Genomic DNA, 23,830 nt, shown 5'->3' on the forward strand with positions numbered 1-23,830 from the left:
ATCTACTAATAGATATTAATATATATATATATATATATATATAATATATAATATATAAAAAAAAGAGAAAAAAAAAATATTAATCTTGGGAACGTGAGTTTATCTTACAGGAAGACGCAAAAAACGTGATATCCGTGCGCCTATTTGAAAATTGAAAAATTGTTCCGACTCGTCTAATGATAATAAGATCGTTGCTGATGTGTTATTTTTCTTTTTGTTTTTTTTTTTTTTTTTTTTTAAATGGTTCGATTCGTATATTCGAGAGAAATCTTTCCCAAGCGGATAGATTTTTTCCCCCACGAGAAGAGAGAAAAAAAAAAAAAACTAAACGAAAGAAAAAATTTTCCCAAAAAGATTTACTTTTCGATGATTCGACGTATTATTATTATTATTATTATTATTATTATTATATTATTATTATTATTATTATTATTATCTTTTTTTTTCCTTTCTTTTTTTTTTCCTTTTTTTTTTTTTCTTTAAATAATCGAATATTCGTATATCTGCATATCTTTTAACTCGGATAATTCGGATTACGAATATTTTTAAGAGGTAGGTTGATATTATACACGATAGGCGAGAGTATTTACGGCACAAGACTTCGGTACTTAATTTTAAATGTACTTACATAAATAACGTGCATTCTTTCTACCCGAGAACAAACCGTTACGAATAAAACGCCAAATGATGATTAAATTGTTCGTTCAATTTTGTTCGAAAAAACGGGGAAATAATTATTCCAAACGGTTCGCCAAAATTCGGATCGTCGGATCGCTGCTGCTACATACACAGATATACATAAACGCCTTGTTCATTCATAAATCGGATGATAACGAAGCTAAGGAACCTCGACATTTGATACGCGTTGCTGTAATATAATCTTAAGGAAGAAATCGTTCTCTTCTTATATGAATTTATCGACGAATTCGGAACGTTCCTTCGTTTTTTATTTACTCCACGATCATTTAATTAGTATTTCTTTTTCTTTCGCGCTTTCGGATTCGCGAATCGATGATGAATAATAATGGGCTAAATAACGATAACGATAATAATCTTGTGTACGTGTGTATGTATATGTGTGTGTGTGTGTGTGTGTGTGTGTATATATATATATATATATATAACGTGAAAATTCTTAATTATTCCTTAGCGAATGAGCGAGACTTTTTAGCGGGATATGCAAGGTATTATGCATCATGATGTTGTTCTTTTGTGTTCGAAGGATTCTCCTTGCAAAAAAGAAAAGAAACCATTTGCTATCTGAATAATGCTTGGGATGCTGCGCGTTAAGGATCCAAACTCAATATATCACAAATTTTATCGAGAAAGAAATGGTTACTTAAGAAACCTAATATCGTGCGAATAATAAAGTCCGATGCTTTTGTTTTAGGGAAAGGGACCAATTATACGATATAACACGTCGACCGACGTCACACTCACATACGTTAATTACAGTATTCATACAAGAGCTTATCGATATACGTCACGTTCCCCATACGGGATTCGTCAAACCGGAAAATTGACTATTTTAATATTCCTTTAGAGAATTTTACAAATCAGTCGAGACCCGAGTGAGTTAAGCGTTCTTTTCTTTTCTCTCTTTCTCTCTCAATCTTTCTTCTTTGTCGGATTAATTACACGAGCCAGGAGTAAGAAAAACGGACGTGGAACTTCGTTGAGTGTGTGTCCTTTGAATTTTGTAAAAAAGGACCTTTGTTATAGCCGTTGTTAACTCCTTGCGCGTGTAATTTTTATCCCTTTTATAATATCGTTTCGTTTTTTTCTCCTTTTCTATATACGGTGTGCATCTTTCTTTCTTTACTAACTGCTCCCGATGACATAAAATAAATATTCAAACTATGTCAAGATATATATATATATATGTATATGTATATACAGGGTGGGACAATAACTCTTTCCATCTTAATTATCTCATTTGTTTATAATGGTATTAAGAAATTTCTAAAACAACAAAATTTGAAAAGAACCTTTTCTCGAGATTATTTTTTTTTTTTATGAGATTTCAATTTCATCGACAATTTTTTAAGTGAAACTAACTAATAACATTCAAGATGGACAGAATTATTGTCGCACTTTGTATATAACATATATATAGAATGGTGAGCTTGATAGTTAGAACCGTCAACACACATACATTCTCTCTCTCTCTCTCTTTTCTTCTCTCTCTTTTCTTCTCTCTCTTCGTCCGAACAGATTTCATATGTACTTACGTCGTGCAGCACGTGTACATATATGTTTATACGTACATATAATTCTATATATATGTACATATAAACATATTTTATATTTATAATATTTATATCGCTATGTAATAATAATACTTGCAATAATTACATATGCACGCGGTAACTTTCCCCACGGACTTTCTTCGATGCACGTCACCGCGCTCTTCTATATATAAATTCATATTTATAATATATATATATATATATATATATATCTATTACAATAATAATAATAATAATAATAATAATAATAATAATAATAATAATAATAATAATAATATTAATAATAATAATAATATTAATAATAATATAAATAATAATAATAAAAATTATAATGATGATAATAATGACAATGACAATAGATGTGTGTAATAATAATAATGACATATTTTCACTATGGTTATCTTGCGCGATTAAAATCTTAAACGGTTAACGAGTCCTCCTCCATTTGTTAATCCTTTACGTGGTCATCTTAGGAGGAATGATAAAAACGATAGGTGAGATAATAATTGCTTTTCGTTTGTTGATAGATAACGACGGTAGGTCCGTTCGCGAAATGGCGAAACAATGAAAATGCAATGGGGTTTAACTGTAAATCCGATGGAAAAGTAAAAGACCTATATGCGTGACGTGATGATGAAGAACTAATGTTGTAAATAATAAATATATAAGTCGATGATAAAATCGATAAAAAAGTCTCACGTATACACGCACTTTGGATCGATTACGTATACGTGTAATGTATTATACAGATACATAGGTATGTGTATCGCTGTATTTTTTTTTGTTATGTACCACCTACATACGTATACCATTCGTTTAGGTATGACTCGAAAAATTATTGCAACGTTCATAATGCGACAGACGTAGTAATAGCTCTCGCTGAGATCACTTTGGAACTATGTGTTTTGAACTTTCTCACCGATCGTTGCATCGGTGCACCTTATTTACTTTCTTTCTTTCTTTCTTTCTTTCCTTTCTTTTCTTTTCGATCACTTACACACTTTTATATGACATAGTCTTTTATTCTTTTATGCACCTCCTTCTCCTCCTCCTCCTCCTCCTCCTGCTCCTTTTCCTCCTCTCGAGATCTCGACGAACTATTTCATTATTTTATCGATCATTCGAATCTCATCCTAAAAAATCTTGCAGAGGAAAGTTTTCTACTTTCGTGGTTTCTTCTTCTTCTTCTTCTTCTTCTTCTTCCATTCCTTTTCTCTTCTTCGTTCATTCTTCGTTTGGTTTTTTTTTACAACGGACACGAATACTTCCAAAATTTGGATCGTGGGGACAAAATTCGATGGACATTAATTAATTAATCGACAAAAGATATCATCTAATCCTCTTCCTCGCTTTCTTCTGTCGTAGGACCGTACATGTCTGCAAGTTTGTCGAATCTAGGACCCCAAGCGCCCAAGTATTCGTACTCGTGTTGCTCGTCATCTGTTCCTGAAAATAATCGTTTTATAATAAACCCTTCCTTCTTCTCCTTCTTCTTCTTCTTTTTGTAGAATCATCATTCATTCCTTTTTTTTTTATTACTATCGAAACATACCCGAAGCCAAAGACGAAAGCGAACCGGCGGTACTTCCGCCACCTTCGTACGCGTAATTTCGTAAATCGTCGAAGGGTGGGGCATTCGGATCGCTGTCGGCCCTTTTCTTGTGTTCTTCGATAAAAATACCCACGTTAGGCTCTGGTCCTAATGGATCTAAAATGTTTTCAATAATCATTATAGTCGACATTACTCGCGTGTCGTTCAAATTTATTTGGATAAGTTTAATAATATCTCTGACTCTTACAGGCTACTTTACACGGTGCTAACTTTCCACCCATTTCTGGAATAGGACCATTAATTGGAATTTGCAATGGCGTTATGTCAAACGCCGTCATATCATCTTCTCCACCACCTTCGTCATCGTAATTAATGATATTCTCTCTGACATCGTCGTCAGGCCCAGGATATTTAATATGAGCTTCCCTTCTTCTGTTGTAAACGACGAATACCAACACCAAAACTGCGATAAACGTTGCAAATTTATTAATATCCTGATTTTTCAATACGATAATTCGAGTTACCATATGTGAATACTCACCAAGAATAATTAATAAACAAACTAGAATGGCTGCAAGTGCTCCCATGCTGAGCTTCAACGTTTGACCTTCTTGTACCAATTCACAATTTTCACCCCAATATCCTTCGGGACACATGCATCGATATCGATATCGTGGATCTTGATTGATGCATCTACCACCATTCAGGCATGGATAATCTATGCATTCGTTTTTATCCATGCAACCCTTGTTATCGGGCGAGGGTATTCTTCCTTCGCCACAACTACAAAATAAATTCATACACGTTACTGTTGTTGTTGTTGTTGTTTCCTTTTAAATTATGTTATAATCGCCGATTAACGAGACAACTCACGTGCAATCGTATTCGTTCCAGAGATCGATACATTCGAAAGGTTCCGTGCAAATGACATTGGCACAAGGCTTATTCGATGGACAATTTCGTTCAAGATTTCTCGCCATCGTTGCTTGACCCCATGGTGTTCCATTCATAGCCGGTGGTAATGGGAGATGTTTGCCTTCTAACCTAATGTCGTCCAAACAACCTGCCAACGAAATTCGATCGAATTAAGAATGAAGAGATCGTTCCGATGATATAATAATTAAACTTACCTTTCTGATAATCGGCATACACTTCGAACGTTCTTACACCTGTATATTCGGCTTTGCCTCCAGCATAAATTCCTTCTTGTTTGTCAACCAAAAGCCATTGATGGCCTTCGAAAGAAAATGTCTCGTTGAATCTTCTTCCCTCTCCACCATCCAATTCCAAGGTCGCAGCCGAACCATATCTGGATACTCTGACGGTATGCCATTGACCATCGTCCACTGCTATTGCACTTAACCAAATATCTCGTTCCTCAGTTCTGAGACTGTTCAAGTTGTATCTAAAGTGCAATCGGCTATCCTTGATCTGTAATAGAAAATAATGCACAATAATCGTTCGAAATTTAAATACAAATACATAGGAATTAAAATCAATGGAATCGACGTACTTCCAAAATAGCATATTCTCTGTTATGTTGATCGCTCACTCGGAAAAGTTCACCGTGCACCTCTCGTGTTCGAAATCTCAACTGCACCTGTGTCGAATATTTGTCGGGCTCGAAAGATAATGCATATTTAACGTAACTCTGTGGCTTGAATGTTGTTGGTATCGTTGGAGTCATACAACCAGGACCAGTCCAGCCAGGATTACATTGGCATCTTGCTTCGGAGAAATTACCAACGCACGTCCCGTGTTCCCAACAACGGAACGTCAATTCTTGACTATTGCAAATGTCTTCGGTTTGCGAACAACTCGCAAAACTGTTCCTCGATAATCCGGGATGAGCCAGATCGTAAAGTTTACTGTTGTGAAATAGATTCTTTATGCAACCATCAAAACCTTTTCCAACGGGCATGTGTTTCCATTTGTAATGAGTTGGATCGAATTGTTCAACGTAAAGCCCACCAATTTGAAGAGGTGCATTTACGTTTAAGTATTCGTTGAACGGTGGCACTGTGCCTTGTGCTTGACAATACGTATCGTTAAACTCCGAAGGTGTACCATCTTCTAATTCGGTTATTTCAGCAGATTTACAGTAATCGATGATAAGCTTTACCGTCTGCAATATACAAGGATTATTCGTAATAAGCTTCACTCAAACTTTACCAGATTTAATCGAATGGAAATGATTAGACCTCCGTATTCCAGAATATGTCGAGTCTGTGCCATTCTCCATCATCCAAGGTTCTCTTAGGTTTGACTTTTAATTCCAAAGTGCCAGATCCGAAATCTATCAAAAGTCTTGGTATTCCGCGATCTAATTCGACCGATATGAAGTCTAAAAAATGAAATTAAAAGAAACTTGTTAAAGAACGACGGCAGCAGGTATATTTCATAATTTCAGCGGAAACATATCTACTTCAGGGATGCGAAATCATGTTCTAATCTTCAATTCTACACACATCCATTATACATCACATTCCACTTCCTATTTTAATGCCAAATCTTTCTCAAATGGAAATTTAGATTTTAAAATTGGAAAAATATTAGAGAAGACTTAAGTACAGTAGTGAACTAAAGTGGCTGAATGATGATAATAATAACGATGAATTGTCAAATAACAATGCAAAGAAAATCTATTGAAAACTTTTAACTCACCAGACACCATAATCTCATCGGATTCCGGTGGAACAATAGGACCATTGTACAGCAGCAATCCTTCCGATTTTTTTGTAATAAATTCAAAACTTAAATGACTATTATCGCACATTTCCAGAGCTGGATACCAGGCCCAACCATTGCCACGAAAACTTCTAGTCGTTTGTTGACACCTTGGCCCGTTATATCCGGAAGGACATTGACACCTATCGATTTATCTTCATTGATAAAGAATCTAATTAAAGTTAACGATTTTCAAGAAAGTTTGGTACTTACGATAAACCGAATCTTCCTTCGATACAACGGCCACCATTGTAACAAGGACTGCTTCGGCATGATTCACTTTTGCTAAAGTTTCTTGCACCGCACGTACATTCGGCTATCACATCGACTCTGACTCCAACCAAAGCTGTTTTATTGGCATTAACCATGTAAGGTAAACTGCTGATGTCGAGAGTATTGGTGCAACTGCCTTCGCACATTTCATTTTCGTAATAACATTCATCGATTCCGACCATAGTGATGTTTATTCCAACATCTTTTTCAATCTAATTTAAAGCGATAAAGTCATCGTAAGGAAATGTATTAATTGAAATAAATCAATGAAATTCGTTACCTCTTCCCGATGCATCAAGACTATTCCATTTAGTCTTACAGGTTTATAATAAGGTGAACTATGAGCAGCGAATCTAACATCGGTCAAAGGTGGATGCATCCTTCGCAATTGAACGCTAAATACGTCGACGTATTCTTTATCTATGCTTAACAATTGTGCCAATTTTTCTCGGAACAAATCTGCCTTACTTCGAGATAAATTCTGCGACTATAAAATGAATATCAAGATTATAACGATATGCACGTAATGAAAATTTTCTTTATATACTTACCCTATAATCCCAAACACGTATGAAATCTTCATCCGTAATACCCGATATTCGAACGGATCCAGAATTAAGAACAGCTTCGTGAGGTATACTCTTAACTATGACTGTTACATTCGCAGGTACGTCTGTTTGCGTGTGTTTTCGATCGTAAACCTTGAAACGAAGATTATATCTCCCGTCGTGCGTACCAGATTTCATGTATATCATTCCGGTATCTTCGTCCAACTTAAATTGCGCATCTTCTAAACTTTCCCAATAAAACTTTTTGTCCGGCAAATCCCAATCGTCCAAATCGTAAACGTATACTCTACCTATCTCGGTATCAGGTGATTGTCCCTTAAAATGAAATCATTCGACGATTAGACAACGCGACTAATGTTATTACATTTGCATAATATTGATCATAATACTTACTGCATAATTATATACAAAAATGTCCTTAGAACCAGGTTGCATTTTATTATCGTTACTGTCACCTATTATAACAGTCAATGTACTTGTTCCAGACATCGAAGGATTTCCAGAATCCTTGATAACTATAGGTATCAAGTATTCCTTCTGTTGTTCTCTGTCGAATGATCGTAAAGACGAAACTATAGCCATGCCATCTCCATTTGCTCCCTCTGAAAACACACACCACACGCAACGAAATATGTCATAGTAAAATTAAAATAGAATCATTTCAATGGAATATTCAAATCGTTCGAAACAATCTAACTCACTGTTATCGCTTTCGACTCTGAAACTAGCCCTGATAATATCATCCGCGTTTGGATCCATCCTGAAAGTGAATGGTGGACCATTGCTTTTGGATCTGTCGTCGTCGTCGGTGGCTAAAATTTCAACGACTTTTCTCGTTTGAAGATGTTCTTGCAAGATTGGTCGATAATCTTTAAGGAATCTAGGCGGGTTGTCGTTAATATCCTGAACGATAACTGTCAGAGTAGCTGTCGCAGTTTTTGGTGGTATGCCGTCGTCGATGGCCAAGATTTTAACCTGGAAATATCATTGGAAAAACGTGTACTTTTATATCGATTGACAAAATATTTTTCTTTAAATAATGTGTAACACTTATACCTGATGACGTGGGGTGTCCTCGCGATCGAGACTCCTTTGAATGGATACCGTACCATTCTCGTTGATAAAGAATTGCCTTTTTCTGTCGGAACTTCTATCAATCGAATAGGATACTTTACTTTTGCCACCTTGATCAGGATCTGTAGCTTTGAACGTTTCCAGAGTATTCCCGATTCTAGCATTTTCCGGGACAGTAGCTTCGATGTTGGCTCTTTCAAATTGCGGTTGATTGTCATTGATGTCTCTTAATTTGACAACCACCCAGGAATAGGCAACGTGATACTTGTCGTTGTCATTGTCTTCCCCCTGACACACGAAATACAATGAAATTTGTTCGTTAAATCTTGTAACAAATTTTCAAATAGAATCTTTTCAACGTACCTTATCGTTAACTTGTATTCTAAATCGAAAACCATTGCTTTGCAATTGATCTTCATAATCGAGAGATTGAACTATCTTCAATGAGCCAGTACCGTCGTTGTTTCTCACCATAGTAAATTTGTCAGCACCGTAACCACTACTCTCAATTACCTATCGAAATTAGACTTTACGTAGAATCGTTGGTAACGCGATTTATAGAATAGAAAGATTCATTCGAAATAAAAGGATGATACCTTGTATTGGAACTTATTGGTTTCGTCTTCGTCGTGTACAGTTACGGTGAGTATTGGCATTTCGGGTAAATCAGGTCCTTCGGTTTCGTCTACTTCAGTAAACCATTCTTCTTTCGTAAATTGTGGTGGCATGTCATTTATATCTTTAACTCGTATCGATGCCGTTCCCGTACCTAATTAAATTATCATATTACTATAATCATTTTTGTTGTTTTATTTAAAAATTAATGGTAACAAACTCTTGACTCGTATGTATAAGTCAATCTTTAATACGGAGCTTTTGCATGGATTTAACATAATTCGACGATGTCATGTAATTATCCTTTGATTACCTTTCAACCCCCCTCCATCCGCCGCGACAACTTGTATAGAATAATCCGGTGTACGTTCTCTGTCCAAACAGCAAACGGCCGTCTTGATGACCCCCGTCTCAGATTCGATCTCAAATATCGGTGTTCCAGTTTCTTCCTCGATAACATTCTTTTCGATCGAGTAAACTAATTTAGCGTTAGTACCTTCGCTAGGATCGTCGTAATCTACAGCGGTCATGGTCATTACGACCATTCCTATATAAAACGGAAAGAAAAATATATATTATATTCTACCCATTAAAATCGTATTCGAGTATTAGAAATAATAATGGGTAAACTATTTTATATCGAGAGTAATCTTTATGAAATTCTAATGTTAAACATTTTCCATTCTTTACTACGAACGTGATCCCAAGAAAGGGAAGAAATTGGAATACGTGTGTGTACTTATGATATGATAATACTTTATACTAACCTGCCGTTCCATTTTCAGTAACGTTACCAAAATATACTCCCTGTGGGAATATTGGTGCATTATCGTTAATATCTTTGAGGTTGACCTGTACATCGGCGTATCCTACTAAACCTTCCCCACCCTCGTCCTGTGCGAAAACAGTGAATCGCCATTGAGGTCGTCCATTCGGTTGGTCTCTATCCAGTGGCTATGGAAATAATTATAATAATAACAATCATCCCAATATTTCTTCCATTTTATATACCTAAAAGTGTGTTTCACATCGGATACAAATATTGTATCTAAAAATTGTAAATGAATTTCGCGCGTCAGAAGTTTAATACATTTTCTAGTTTCATGTTATATTTGTATTATTTTAAACAATGGTCTCTCCTATAAGATTGAATATTTTCGTTTAGTTTTTGAGAAAAAGAAGGAATGGTTGAATTACTTTGAGGACAAAAATTTCTCCAGTAGTCCGATTGATGTCAAATTTACTGTTGGCCGGGTTGTCTGGATCGATTCCCTGTCCCGTCAAGAAATATACGATGTTTTGAGGTCTATCCTTATCCCCGTCGGTTGCAGTGACCTAAATCCAATCGAATCGATATTTAAACTTCCCATTCCTTTTTGGGATGAATTTCTCGTGAAAAAAGATAAATGCCATAGGAGGAAAAAAACAAAAAAACAAAAAGAAATAAAATGAGAAAGGAAAGAAAATTAAACCACATTACCCCGAGCACTCGTTTGGGTAAATTCCTATCATCCTCCTCGGTTATCTGGGTTCTATAATTCGGTCTCTCAAAGACAGGTGGATTATCATTTACATCCTTCACGTGTATCACGACTGTTGTATTATTCTCTTCCAAGCTATCCGATGCTGTGAGACGAAGTTCGTACTGAAATAGAGGATGAAAAGATGGAAACTATGCAATCAAATTCTCTGCCTTGATCCTTTACTGCATTTAGATCACATTCCATTAATTAATATTACTCTCCAAATGTAATTTTCATGAAAAGAATGATGAGGTTAGCTACTCAATGGAATGTTTTCAAGTCCTAGCTTGAATGCAAAATATTTTTGTGTAAGATTTTATAGAAAGTTAGGATTCATTGACTCACCCTTTTCCTGGTTTCATAATCCAAAACACCGGCGACATAAATGGCGCCGGTCATGTTCTTCACAGCAAATGCACCGCCTACGTTACCGCTCGTAATCTCGTATCGAATACGCGAGGCTGTATGAAATGGAATTAAAAAAAAAAGAAGAAAAAAAAGATAAGGAATAAGATTTGTTATTCTTTAAAAAAAAAATTGAATTTTTCAATCCTTCTTCTTTATGTTTATTAGTTTGTATTTTTTTTCTTTTTTCTTTTGGTTACGCGAATTGTTGTTGTAAAATATTTTTCAACTTGTTAGTATTTTCTTTTTTATTTTGAATCGTCAAGAAAACTTTTCTAGTCTATGAATACAAATTTGACGAAGAGAAACTTTAGTATCGTAAAACATAGCAGCCGACATCAAAAAGTATTTCGAAAAAAGTTCAGAAAGTTGTTGCAACAACTACTACAACTACTATTATTCTTTGTGGTTATTGTAAGAAAACAATACGAGTTATGCTTACACTCGTCGTGGTCTTTGGCGGTGACAGTAAGAACTGTATGTTGAATGTCCTCATTCTCGTCTACCTCAGCCTCGTAGAGGCTTTTGTCGAAGTAAGGTGGGTTGTCGTTCTTGTCGGCTATTCCAATCCGAATGAATTTCGTTACTGCAAAATAAATAATATAACATTATTGTAGATTTTTTATAATCGTTTCTATGCAACATGTTTAATTGTATTATACGTAAATGTTACATACAATTCATTAATTAGGTGCATATCCATCGTATATGCATTTAAATAATATTAACAACATTTCTTTTTATTATATAGATAGTATTGAAGTAATTCAATGAAAAACTAGCAGTTTCCTGATTAAAATGATACTTTATTCGTGTCTCTACGACGTTTCGTTCCAGAGATTTAGCCATTTAAAGATTTTCATTCATAATTCGTATTCATATGCACGTAAATGCGTAAATTCCAGAAATTTATGTAGGTCACTGGGTCACTGTGTCAATAATTAATGAATGAAAATGAATAAATCAATGACTCTATAAGTAAACGTCTAATATTTAAATGAGAATATCTCAGGAACTAAACGTGATAGAAACTTCGCAAAAGAACCGTTTTTAAGGGTAAAGTTTTCTAAATATTTTTATAATGTTTATAAAAATTGCATAACAATTGTTTATAAATAAATTGTTATAAACAATTTTTAGGAATATATGAAAAGTTTAGTTTTAAAGAAAACGTGTTTTCTACTTGTTTAACATATGCTTAGACAATTGTTTAATAATTTGTTATAAACAATTTGTTATAAACAATTAAATGAAAAATTTTTCAAAGATCAGTTTTAAAGAGAACGTGTTTTCTATTTGATTACAATATGTTTAAACGATTGTTCGACAATTTTTATAAACAATTTACCAAAAATTTCAATCAAGTAAATGATAATAATGATTGAATAATTAGATAAATGAGCATCTTTATATACGATAATTTTGTTTAGAAATAAAATTACAAGTTTATATAAGAGAACACGCATTTCTCTTATTTTCATGTACTTTATCAATCTGTAAAGCTTCATCAGATTTAAAGAAGACTACTTCACGGATCTTCCTTGTTAGTCCGAGTATTAATTATGCTATGTAGACTTCACCACGGTAATTACTTTCCTGCCACTGACGATACTCTCTCTCATGGGCTTCTTTTTTTCCTGTCTCTGTTATGACAAGATCGTTTCTGTGTGTCTTTTTTTTCTTTCCTTTTTTCCTTCCTCTCTCGGCCTAGTTTCATTACGAGTTTAATCATTAATCAGCCATTTAATCGACCGATAAAATGATTTGTATAGAATTGATATTGTAAAGATTTAACGTTGCTTTCAAAATCCCTTTTTACGAATTGAAACGAACGAACGATCGATTTTTCGTTAAACTTTATTTTATTGTAAATAAATAGTTATTGAATTATATTTCAAAAAAAAAAAAATTGTTTGAAAATTTTGTCGAAGTAGACGAATCAAAGGTGTGTTAATAACAATAGACGATAAAACATTTTATTTCTATTTCGAATCGAGAAGAAAAGTTAGAAATAGAAATCGAGTTAAACTGGAATATATGGTTTTACCGTTATTTCTACGAATTCCCATACTCGGTATATAGACTTTTCACTAAAATAAATTCCAAAAGGAAAACTTTCCGAGTTTCTTTTCAATCCAGTCAAAATATATTCTATTTTATTTTATTCTTTCGACAAATATTATTTCACGTCAAGAGTGCCTTCTTGTAAGTATATAAGATAGGACAAATCAACGATGGAAAAATAAAAAAAGGAACAAATAATCGATTCTGTTTGTCATTCCATAACACGTCTTTGAATAATTTTTTTTGTTCGTACAAATAGTAGATACAGTTTGTATAAAATTGACGTCATTTTTTTCGTCGTCGTATCTAACGATAGACGACAGAGAAGAAATTTGCGCATACGAATATTCGTAATAGAATAAGATCGTAGATGTTATCTATATTACGTGAAATTTGATAAAATACCGATGAAACATCTATAACCATGTGCCATTTATAACCGCAGGTGTTCATACACATGTATGTTTACATAGATATAAATATATATATACATATGTTAACTATCGATGAAATAAAATGAATTGATTGATAAATGGTTGCGACCGATCCATTCTAAGGTAGTTCAAAACAAGTCATTATTTAAAATCGTTAAAAATACCAACCGTTAACATTTCATAATTGAATTTTCTTTATCCAATCTAAAAATATATTATATACGAATGGATAATTTAACAAAAAAATGCCATTACATGAAATAATGCACTTAAATTAAACGAATATATTATTTAATACTTAAGATATTGGGGGGGGGGGAAATGATCTGAAAAAGTGATAGAAAATTAAAGATTATTCGGGGTTCACACCCTGTTTTCTTAGAGTGAGGCCGCGAAAACGTGCCGGGCTACACCCAATGACTGTACAGCGGATGTACGAAACGCGTTACTAGGCCACGGGGTAAGAAATCGATGAAGCCCCCACCCTCTCTCTCTCTCATCAACCCCTCACCGAACCCACCCCCCATCCACCCTGTCGGCGACGTCGAGAGAGCATTCGCTTCTTGGCCGCACCCTGCACACCCTGTAACACCCGATTGGTTTTGAAAATACGACCTCCTCTTTACCACTCCTATCCCTTCCCCTTCCCCTTCTCCTTCTACTTCTTCAAATGCTATCGTCCCCAGCTCTTTGCTCTTTCGACGTAAGCAGAACTGCTCGTTATCCGTTAACAGCGGCCACGGCCCACGATGGTTGATCATTTTTTTCCAATCCTTCACCCTATTTTATCCCTATAATACCTACCACGATTTTTTCCCTTTTTTTTTACTACACCGACTTGACGAATGCATTTTTCTTTTCTTTCTTCCTTTCTTCCTTTTTTTCTTTCTATCGATAAAACAAACAAACAAATTGCGTTTCATATTTGAACATAATTCATTCTTTGGACCATTCTTCTTTATTTTTTTAAGTATGAATTTTTTATAAGTGATTATTATACGAATTAATTTTTATATACTATATCAATTAAATAATATTATCTTTCGATGTTTTTCATATTATAGAAAAAATATCGGAGTATAAAACGTATAGGTACGTGTAATAAAATATTATATTATTTGTAATGTTTCAATATAGTTTGACGTTAACCTTTATAAACATTACATGGTTTTCACCTGTCTATTGAAATATTGAAAAATATACTAATCGATAATATAGGTTGGAAATATCCGAGACACTCTTCATTATTTTTAAAATAAATATTTTCAACAAAATACAACATAGAGATATTAATGAACGATTTTAAATACATTGTAGCACATACAATACACGTATTGTATCGAAAATAATTATCTCACTTTACCTAGAAAAATGTCATCGGATTCGCTATCTAATGCGAGTTTATTGCTAGTTTGGAAAATTGCTTTTTTTTTGGGGGGGGGGTAAGTGAAGGAAGGGCTGGAAAGAAAGAAATCGAAATGGGTGGGGAAATCGGCGAAAAAGATTCGAACCAACTCGTTCGTATACGTGAGGAGAAAGATAATCTCTTTTGTCGATTGGTCTGTTCGTGGCATGAACGAAAAAGAATATACTACACATTTTTCGAAATAATAAGTTCATAGCTTGCACACAGCCATGAATAATGCCAACGCGATATCCGTTCAATCTCCTCTTCATGCAGATTCGCGGAATCGATTTTCCTACCCTCAATCCCTGCTTCCACCCCAGGTTGTTAACGTTGCGCGTATCTTGTAAATATTATATCCTTCGCATCTAGCTTGCGTAACAAGAGAAATATTTCATTGCGCTTTATAAAAAGAATAAAAGGGACAAAAAATATGATTCAGGACAGGCATAAAATATGACGGACCAAAGTAGAGAATATACTATTCGTTCGTTGACTATAACACATACCTCATTGAAAATTCTATTTGAAATGTTAAATGTTCCGAATTTTCATTAGAAACGTGAATTTTCATTAGAATTCTAATTGACGTGTTTAAAGATCTCAAGTTAAAGGATATTATTTCGATGAATTTTTATTTCCTCGTAAAAATTCTCAACATAAATTTCTTTTTTCCTTTTCTATCTCTTTCTATCTCTCTCTCTATCTTTTTTCCTATATCTTAATCTATCTTACTCGCGCGTCTCCACCGTTAAATCTCGAAGGTAATAAATTTCATCGTAATAAATTCTCTCGAATAAAGTAGCGAGACACACCGGTAAACACGCGAGCCAAACTCTTTATCCCTGTGCAATGTAACGGCGATAATGTAAGCAGGTTGCACTACCAAGCACGAAAAAAAAGGTGTACTTTTCTTTCAGCTTTATTCCTACACTATATAATATATACTTACTTCAGAAGATTTTCATAAGAAAACGTTATTTCAACGCGGTTATTTCTATGCGCTCATTCAAAGTCCATATAGGAACCAAAATTCTAAGAAGATCGTGGCATTTAAATGATCGCACAAGTGTTTCCGTGTATATAAAAGAAAAATAGGGGATGATCATTTCTACGTTTTCATATCGTATATGAAGATTCGATATAAAAATAAATATTAAGCCATTAAGTGTACGAAATGTCTGATTTCGAACTGAAAGTAATAGGAATAATCGGACGTTTCATACTTAATGATCTAATATTTTATTTATTATTTACTATTTTCTTTTTAGATTTATCTACTTACTGTCAGTTACTACTAATATAATGATAAGTTTAATAATAATTACATAATTTTAATTTCCGTTTTGTTTTATCTATACATTACATTGTACTGCATTGTAATTAATGGCCTTTAGGGAGCCTAGGCTCTAGGATCAATAAAATATTATTAAATAAAAAAAAAAGAAAAAATAATATATATATATATATATATATCAAGATTAGATAATTTTCGATTGTATAAAAAATAAGTTTATATAATAGGACAAAATCAATGTCAGTTTATTTGTTAGGGATAGTTTGGCTTATAAAGCCCCACAAACAGAAATGAGCGAGAATCGAGAAGGGGTTACTTGGTTTCCTTGAAATTAGACTGCTCAAAGGACGAGAGAAGAGAACGAGTATAACGTTCGTTGCAATTTCCTCAAATGCAGTGCAGCACGTGCTGTGAATTACTTGCTATCGAGAAGTTCACCGAGTGAGCAAGCTCCCTTTTGGACTTTCAACGATGGAAGACCAAAATTAATTTTCCTCTTGCATCCGTTATAATCTCCTGTCGTCTTTGCTAGAATCCGAAGCTACTCTCTCTCTCTCTCTCTCTCTCTCTATCTCTGCTGCTGCTCGTCTTCGAATAATTGTTTCTTACAAACGTGAGAGAAATTGAATGTAGTAGACGGGAAAAAAAGGAATAAAAAAAAGAAAGCAATCATTTCATGTAGTCGTTCGAATCAAAATTCGATTCTAGTTAATCTCGTTGAGTTCGGCTAATGTTTTGGACAAAAAAACTATCTTTTTGTAATTAACTTCATATTAATTTATTGAAACGTATCCTAGATACATTTAATACGCAAATAATTTGTAAGAATAAAGCTTAGCGATGAAAAATAAAATGTGATCGTACCGTTAAACGAATAAAATTCGATAGTACGAGTAAATACATATTTTACAAGCTGATATTTCAACATCCGCGCGCGACGAACATCGCCCAAACGAAAAACAATTAATTTTGTTGAATTTAGTCTGATTGGCCTGGTTTTCAAAATGAGTGACAACAAAATCCATATTCAGTAGTTTTCCATGAGATGGGCAGAAGGGTCGTTGATCAAAATGGTGCGCATATATTATCGAGTCAAACGTTGCGTCTCTCGCTCGTGTGAAAGATATTACTCATCATTGAATTTTCGTGGAAAAATAAAAAAAAAAAGAAGAAAAAAAAAACAAAAAATATAAAACGAACGAAGCGTTCAAACCAAAGTGATAATAAATATGATCGCGGTTGTTTATCAAAAAAAAAAAAAAAACGAACAAACAAAAATAAAATTACAAGAAATATTCATCGAGTTTCGTATTAAATACGCGATTAATCGATTACATCGGAGAGTCAAACTTAATGCTTTACCAATAATTCGGATAAATGAGAGGAAAAAAAAAAAGGAAAAGAAAAAGGATAAAAAGGATAATCAATGGTAGGATAAAACAAAGCGACTATTTACGAGAGAATCGGAAAAGACTATTTCGTAGCACGATTCCGGCTCGTTACACGATCGTTCTCTCGTGCAAATAACGATTTCGCTTGGCTAGAATATGTACGATGATTACTGTTATTGTTACACGCTGTTTTCTTTTGTCTCATCGTAATATACGTCTCTATATATCCACCCTATTGAAACGAATACTACTATAATATATCAAACGCGCGCTTTGATAATTTCTTCCTTCGAAATTGGTTAAATGTTTTTAATAGAGTTTTAACGTATATAGTATCATATTTATTCAGCTTGACGATAACCAACGACGATAAATAATCATTCAGTTTTGTTTTGTAGCTTTTCATTTTACAAGCAATCGATCCATTTTCTCGTTTCCCCCCCTCGAATTCGATATAATTACATCGATTTGAAAATTTATGATACGCGATAAAATGATTATTATAAACTGACGAATAATAAAATTCTACGATCATTAATAATTATAATGCGTCAAATAAATACGGACACGGAAAAATATCAATGTCTTATTATTGTTATTGTACCCGGTGTATTTTTAAATTGAACGAATCGTTGATGATTAATCGTAATAAAACAGTTTATTATAATGTACATCGGATTCATGTATTTTTAACGTCGTAAAGCATATTACGTTTATAAATTAATAACTCTCTCTCTCTCTATCTTTTAAACGTAATATCTCGACTTCATTTATTTTCGAGATAAGCGAGACGTTAATTTAAAAGGATTTCGAATATATATATAGAAACGTGGAACGAGCTTTACCGGCTTTTACATATTACAAATTCAAGTTAGAAAACGTTAACGTGAAGTATTTTCTTTTGCCATCCTCTCCACATTCGTACTTATATTAATCTATCTTTGGGTACACGGCGTTCATACATATTCCATTTACAAATTTACTCGATTTATGGAATTTGGAGCATCGTTTTGTATGATTTTGAAAGCAAAGAAAAAAAGTTAAATGGAAAAATAACAAAATATTGTTATTATCATTCGCGGAGAGATCTATACGCGGGGTAGGAAAAATATCGAGCGTAAAACTCTTCCTCCTCCTCCTATATTCGACTTACTCGATTGAAAATTATTATCGGCAACGCTTATGAATCTGTTAATAGGGATTTTTACTGTGAGTAAAGGAGAGAGAGAGAGAGAAAGAGAGAGAGAGTGAGAGGAAGGGAGAGTTAAAAGCTATGATATGAGAGGTCTGGCAAAATGCCAGCGTATTTAATGCCGCTTAAATATGCCCTCCCCCCGCCCCTGCCCCGGACTAACGAATAAATCAGAATATCGTAAAAGTGCGTCGATGTTAGTGTGAATCTATTAAAACTACCTTCCCCCTCCTCCCTCCATCCCTCCCTCCCCAACCCTCCCCCGTCGTAGTCGTAAATCGAGAAGAAAGAAAACGGAGGAGGAAAGAGAGGGAGGGTGACAAAAAAAATGGGGGTGGGGGGAAAAAGAAGAGATGGATGCAGAGGAAAAAAGAATCATGGTGGTGTGTGACGATGGCGACGAAAAGTCGAGCGGTGTCTCGAAAAAGGCAAGTTCGAAAAGGACAAATTGCCGTAGCTGGTGGCTCGTACCACCCTCGGGTCTCGATCTTCTACGAGCTAACTTTTTAACGGGACCGATCTGGAATTTTAAACGAACTTTTCTCTCTCTCTCCTCCTTGCTCTTCAGTTCCAATAGCTTTTTAAACTTATGCCACTTTCTTCTAGAATATTAATTATTTCTCCCTCTACCTCTCTCTCTCTCTCTCTTTATCTTTCTCTCTTATACATTTTTCCTTCTTTATTATTATATCACATTTCATAATATTTTGTTGTACTTATAAATGTTTTCTTTCCCAATATTTGATAAACTACGTTTCTCCTATTTTTACCTTTATTAATTTTGACTTTTATTTATATATTTGTTACTACTGACCTTTTTTTTTTTTTTGATATATTTATATCAATTTATTTTAACAGCAGGTTTTCCATCCTGTTTCCATAAATTGTATTCTCTCTCTCTCTCTTTATTACTCTTTTTATTTTTTTGTTTCTCTATATTCGTACTTGCCCCGCGTTATTACATTAATTGATTTGTTGTTTCTTTTTTTGTCTTTTTCATATTTCAATCATATTCTTTATTTATAACTGCAAAATTTTCATTTTGTTATAATAAACTTGATTATATTTCTCTATAATTCAATTTTAGATAAAATAATAAAGAGTTCATTTTTGGATCTCCGGATTATGAGTTTACAGATTATGATGTGGAAGACCGAAGGAGAGCAGAGAGAGAGAGAGAGAGAAGAAGAAAAAAAAAGCTCGACATAAATCCTTGGACGAATAAACGTTGCTATGGGCGACCTAATTCTCGTAATTGTGTTTTCTCTTTTCGCATTAGAAACGGGAATGCAATTAGAGATCTGGAAAGAACGAATTCGAGTGAAAAAGAGAGAAAGGGGTATGGAAGGAGGAAAGGGTGGGGGCGGAGGAAGAGGGTGTGAGAAAGAAAATGAAGAAGTAAATTCGATTGGTAGAGATGGTGGTGTAGGGGGAGGGGGACTCACCTCTGGTTTGGTTACAGTTAATCGAGAAAAATATCAGGATAGTGTGCGGTCGTGTCCCTTACCGTCCCTTACCGTCCCTTACCGTCCTCTTACCGTTCCGTGATTTATCGCTCGTTCGTTACATTTAATCGCGCCCAGTTTTCTCTCCTCTATGCTTGACACAATGTAAACGCGAGCACCGTGTAACTAATCCGTTATGGCATTTGCCTAGAATAATTACGCCAAGCGGATAATCATTTTCCCCCTGTTGGAATTACGATACTACACTGTGATGACGATGACGACAAAAAACATCTCCTTTTCCTCCTAGTTTTACGTTACTTTATTTACAAGGAAAATATTTGCGCCCGCTAATTCCTTGCCGCGCGAGCGTTAACATCGCTTCTTTCGTTTTTTTTTTTTTTTCTTTTTTTTAGGATTTATTCTTCGTTCAGTGTTTCCTCCACAAAGTAGACAATTTTGTTAGAATCTTCGAAGAGGTAATTTTTCATCATCGAGTTAAATGGATTTTTTACTCTTAATCATAGGTATCATAATATTTTACTTTCAATCTCCATCCCGAAGTTTCCTAAAAGGTATGGTAAAAAGGACAAAAACGGCAATCAAGTTTGATCGTAGAATTAGTTACTTTTCTTCAATGTGCCCATCGAATTACAACAACTCTCTCTCGCCTCCTACTTCTTTTTCAAATATTCGTGGTTGGTAATTTGTTATAAAAGCACCTCGTAAAAATTCTCTCTCTCTTTCGGTAGAGACAAAGTTTGAAGAAAAACTCATTAACTATTCTCTAACGTGTGTAATGCGCAAAGAACCAGTATTAAAGTTCGACTTCTTTCTAGGGTGGTAGAGAAGAAAAAAGTTTCACTCGAAAGAGACGAAAAAAGATTACCCAACGCGTTATTCTTTCAAGCTTAACCGTGACCGTTAACTAGCTCTCTCTCTCTCTCTTTCTTTCTCTATCTTTCTCTATCTCTTCTATTTTTCTTTCCGAGCCATCTTCTTCATTGTTTCTCTTTCTTTTCAAAATTTCTTTTCCTCTGAAAGTGAATCATTTATATCCGTCGCTAGCAAGAACTAACCGGTCACGAAGGCTACGAACTTTTCACTTTACAGGATTCTTATACTTTACTTGAAAACGGTAAATCTTTTTAACGCGATGATACCTTCAATCTACTTTCTTTTAACCCAAAAAAAATCAAGGAAGCGATTTATTTTCTAGTATATTACGTTAACGTTTTTCTTTGTTTTTTTTCCCTTCTCTTTTTTAATACATATATATATATACGAAGTTTTATCATGCGCAATCTTTTTATGATAAATTGAATATAGAGTTTTGTTACAAACGTTCCTCGAGTAAAATCAGAATTCTCGAATGGTTATAGCACATTGAGAATTATTCGAGCATGTCAAGAACGAGTCAAAAACTTATTCATAAGTATTCATCTTCCAGTCGATAAAATTCAGAATGAAAAGATTTAAGAAGACTGCTATTACATTTTCAAGGATTACAGGAATATGAAGTCATGCGCGATTAGGCGAGTTAAATGATTCGCGTTAAATGTGTGTATTCATGATTTCCCTTCCTTGTCGTATACGTAAACTAAAGTAAGAATATGGATATATTCCATTGGGGAATATCCGTGACGAAATAACATAACGCATTCGATAAACCAACCGTGTATTTTACCCGCCAATGTTCGCGGCTCACTTTCATGTAATTCCAATTTGGTTTTGGACGCGACTAGCAGCCAATGCTCTTCCCTATACCACCACCCTCTTCTTCCCTTCCCTTCCCCCCCTTCCCTCACTTTCGTTCGTTGCCACTCTTGAAAGCTTGCCAAAATAATTTCGAGAGATGGGGGAGGAATAAAGAAGAAAAAAATATAAAAGAGTGACTTATCTTCGTTCCCCCGCGTAACGTTGGGAAATTGATTTCGAAAATGAAATTAAATATCGTCGTCGCGTGTTTATCCTATCCTTTTCTCTCTCTTTTTTTTCTCGTTTTTTTTTTTTTTTTTTTTTTTACGCTAGTTTGCTATTCATTTCCTTTTTTATTTTATTTCGTTTCCTTTCGTTTCATTTTTCATTTGATTTTTTTCCGACGGGAACTTTGTTTATCGAAATATTTCGAGAGGTAATAATTTATTTTTTTTTTTTTTCCAGTTATCTTTTTCGGTTATCTACGAATAGTCCACGTTTTGTCTTGTTTTTTAATAATACACTTTGTCGACACGCGCAATTCCAATTCTCACGCAATTGTTCGCAAAAATATAAAGCTTTATATTTTATTGATTGTGAAATACGTGGACAGGGAAAGAGAGAGGATAACATAAACAAGAGGTAAGGAAAGAGAACACGATTTATACGGATGAAAAAAATAATTCGATTATTACGTGGCAGAGAAGGATCATCTCACTCTTCCAAAAATAACATTGAGCCGGATTTCTATCGCTAAACGATCCACGTTCGTAACAAATCTCTCTCTCTCTCTCTCAGTCCTCTTTTCTCCTCTCCAATTTGCTCGTTACAAAACTCTCTCTCATTGCAATAACCAACAAAACTTGATTTGCTTTCAGTTGCATATTCGATTTATCAACCGTACGTTCGAAAGATCGAAAACGATTTTGGAATTTTAATCCGAAAGATGAGATTCGGATGAAATACAGGAAATCCTCTTTTCGTTGTTAACTCTTCTTTTCAACGTTCCCAAAAAAAAAAAAAAACAGAAAGAGAGAAAGAGAAAAAAAAATAAAAATGTTTAATATTACGCTTAAAGAAGTAACACAAATAAATGTAATTCAAAACAAATTGTATTTACAATTAATCGAATAATATAATATTTGTTTGTGTATGTGGCATAACTTTTTCTTAACGTTACAAATAAACTTTCTTCTTTATCTGTTAGAAAATCGTGAGATTTCATTTGCGAAAACGATTTAAAGAATCAATTTAAACGCAATTGAAGTACAAGAAGAACGTTTTGCGTTAGGAAATTAATCCGATTATTTAATTCCTTAATACGTCCATAGAAATAATGGCTCTTTCGTGTTACAGAAAATGTAATTGTACTTTAGTTTCCCTCGATCGAACCCCCTTTCTATCTCTCTTTTACAATTTTTCTCTTCGTTGACAGAAATAATTGGACAAATTAATCATCAAGATTGACTAAAGAAATCTTGGAAAATTTCGTTTTTTTTTCATCGATATCTTACGACAAGTTACTACAAACGTTATTGAGTATAAATGTAAATACGATTAGACGAGATAACAAACGGAAAATAGAAAAAAAGAAAGAAGAAAAAAAAGCAACTTTTGATCGACAAAATAAAAATCAACGAGGTTCGAATTGACCAACGCAAGCTTTTATATTCTCCCTTTGAAGTTATGAATATATTCATTGTATGCTAATACTTTGATTAATGAACCATCAACGTGATATATTCCGCAATGATGATGCTAGGACAAAAACGACGACGATACTCGACGAGAGACTCCGTAGAAACGTCGTCTCCTGAAATAAAGCGAATGCATTAAACATTCTTTTCTTTTTTTTTTTTGCGACATTTCGAACGTCAACGAGAACGATCGCGTTCATTAATTATATATTTTTTTTCC

At 34.1% G+C, this 23,830-nt stretch overlaps 1 protein-coding gene across 16 annotated transcripts in view; it reads right to left on the minus strand.

Annotated features, from left to right (window-relative positions):
• Positions 1-3,231: 3,231 nt before the first annotated feature.
• Positions 3,232-23,830, minus strand: part of LOC122519657 (neural-cadherin) — a 79,639-nt gene continuing 59,040 nt past the window's right edge. For 15 of the 16 annotated variants that reach the window (XM_043639302.1, XM_043639345.1, XM_043639320.1 and 12 more), the window contains 23 exons: positions 11,430-11,573; positions 10,928-11,043; positions 10,540-10,704; positions 10,257-10,394; positions 9,827-10,013; positions 9,373-9,606; positions 9,041-9,213; positions 8,808-8,957; positions 8,427-8,732; positions 8,072-8,345; positions 7,764-7,972; positions 7,353-7,685; positions 7,082-7,288; positions 6,742-7,013; positions 6,466-6,671; positions 6,003-6,145; positions 5,315-5,926; positions 4,932-5,232; positions 4,675-4,864; positions 4,343-4,584; positions 4,049-4,264; positions 3,802-3,957; positions 3,232-3,695 (listed from right to left, as the gene is read on the minus strand). In XM_043639302.1, the coding sequence (XP_043495237.1) occupies positions 3,583-3,695; positions 3,802-3,957; positions 4,049-4,264; positions 4,343-4,584; positions 4,675-4,864; positions 4,932-5,232; positions 5,315-5,926; positions 6,003-6,145; positions 6,466-6,671; positions 6,742-7,013; positions 7,082-7,288; positions 7,353-7,685; positions 7,764-7,972; positions 8,072-8,345; positions 8,427-8,732; positions 8,808-8,957; positions 9,041-9,213; positions 9,373-9,606; positions 9,827-10,013; positions 10,257-10,394; positions 10,540-10,704; positions 10,928-11,043; positions 11,430-11,573 (5,087 nt within the window). In that variant the 3' untranslated portion in view covers positions 3,232-3,582. The remainder of the gene's footprint in view (positions 3,696-3,801; positions 3,958-4,048; positions 4,265-4,342; positions 4,585-4,674; positions 4,865-4,931; positions 5,233-5,314; positions 5,927-6,002; positions 6,146-6,465; positions 6,672-6,741; positions 7,014-7,081; positions 7,289-7,352; positions 7,686-7,763; positions 7,973-8,071; positions 8,346-8,426; positions 8,733-8,807; positions 8,958-9,040; positions 9,214-9,372; positions 9,607-9,826; positions 10,014-10,256; positions 10,395-10,539; positions 10,705-10,927; positions 11,044-11,429; positions 11,574-23,830) is intronic. The other variant, XM_043639353.1, reaches the window with a different exon arrangement.

This window comes from Polistes fuscatus, unplaced genomic scaffold, assembly GCF_010416935.1.
Source record: "Polistes fuscatus isolate 324 unplaced genomic scaffold, CU_Pfus_HIC Scaffold1, whole genome shotgun sequence".
In the NCBI taxonomy this organism is placed as follows: Eukaryota; Metazoa; Arthropoda; class Insecta; order Hymenoptera; family Vespidae; genus Polistes; species Polistes fuscatus.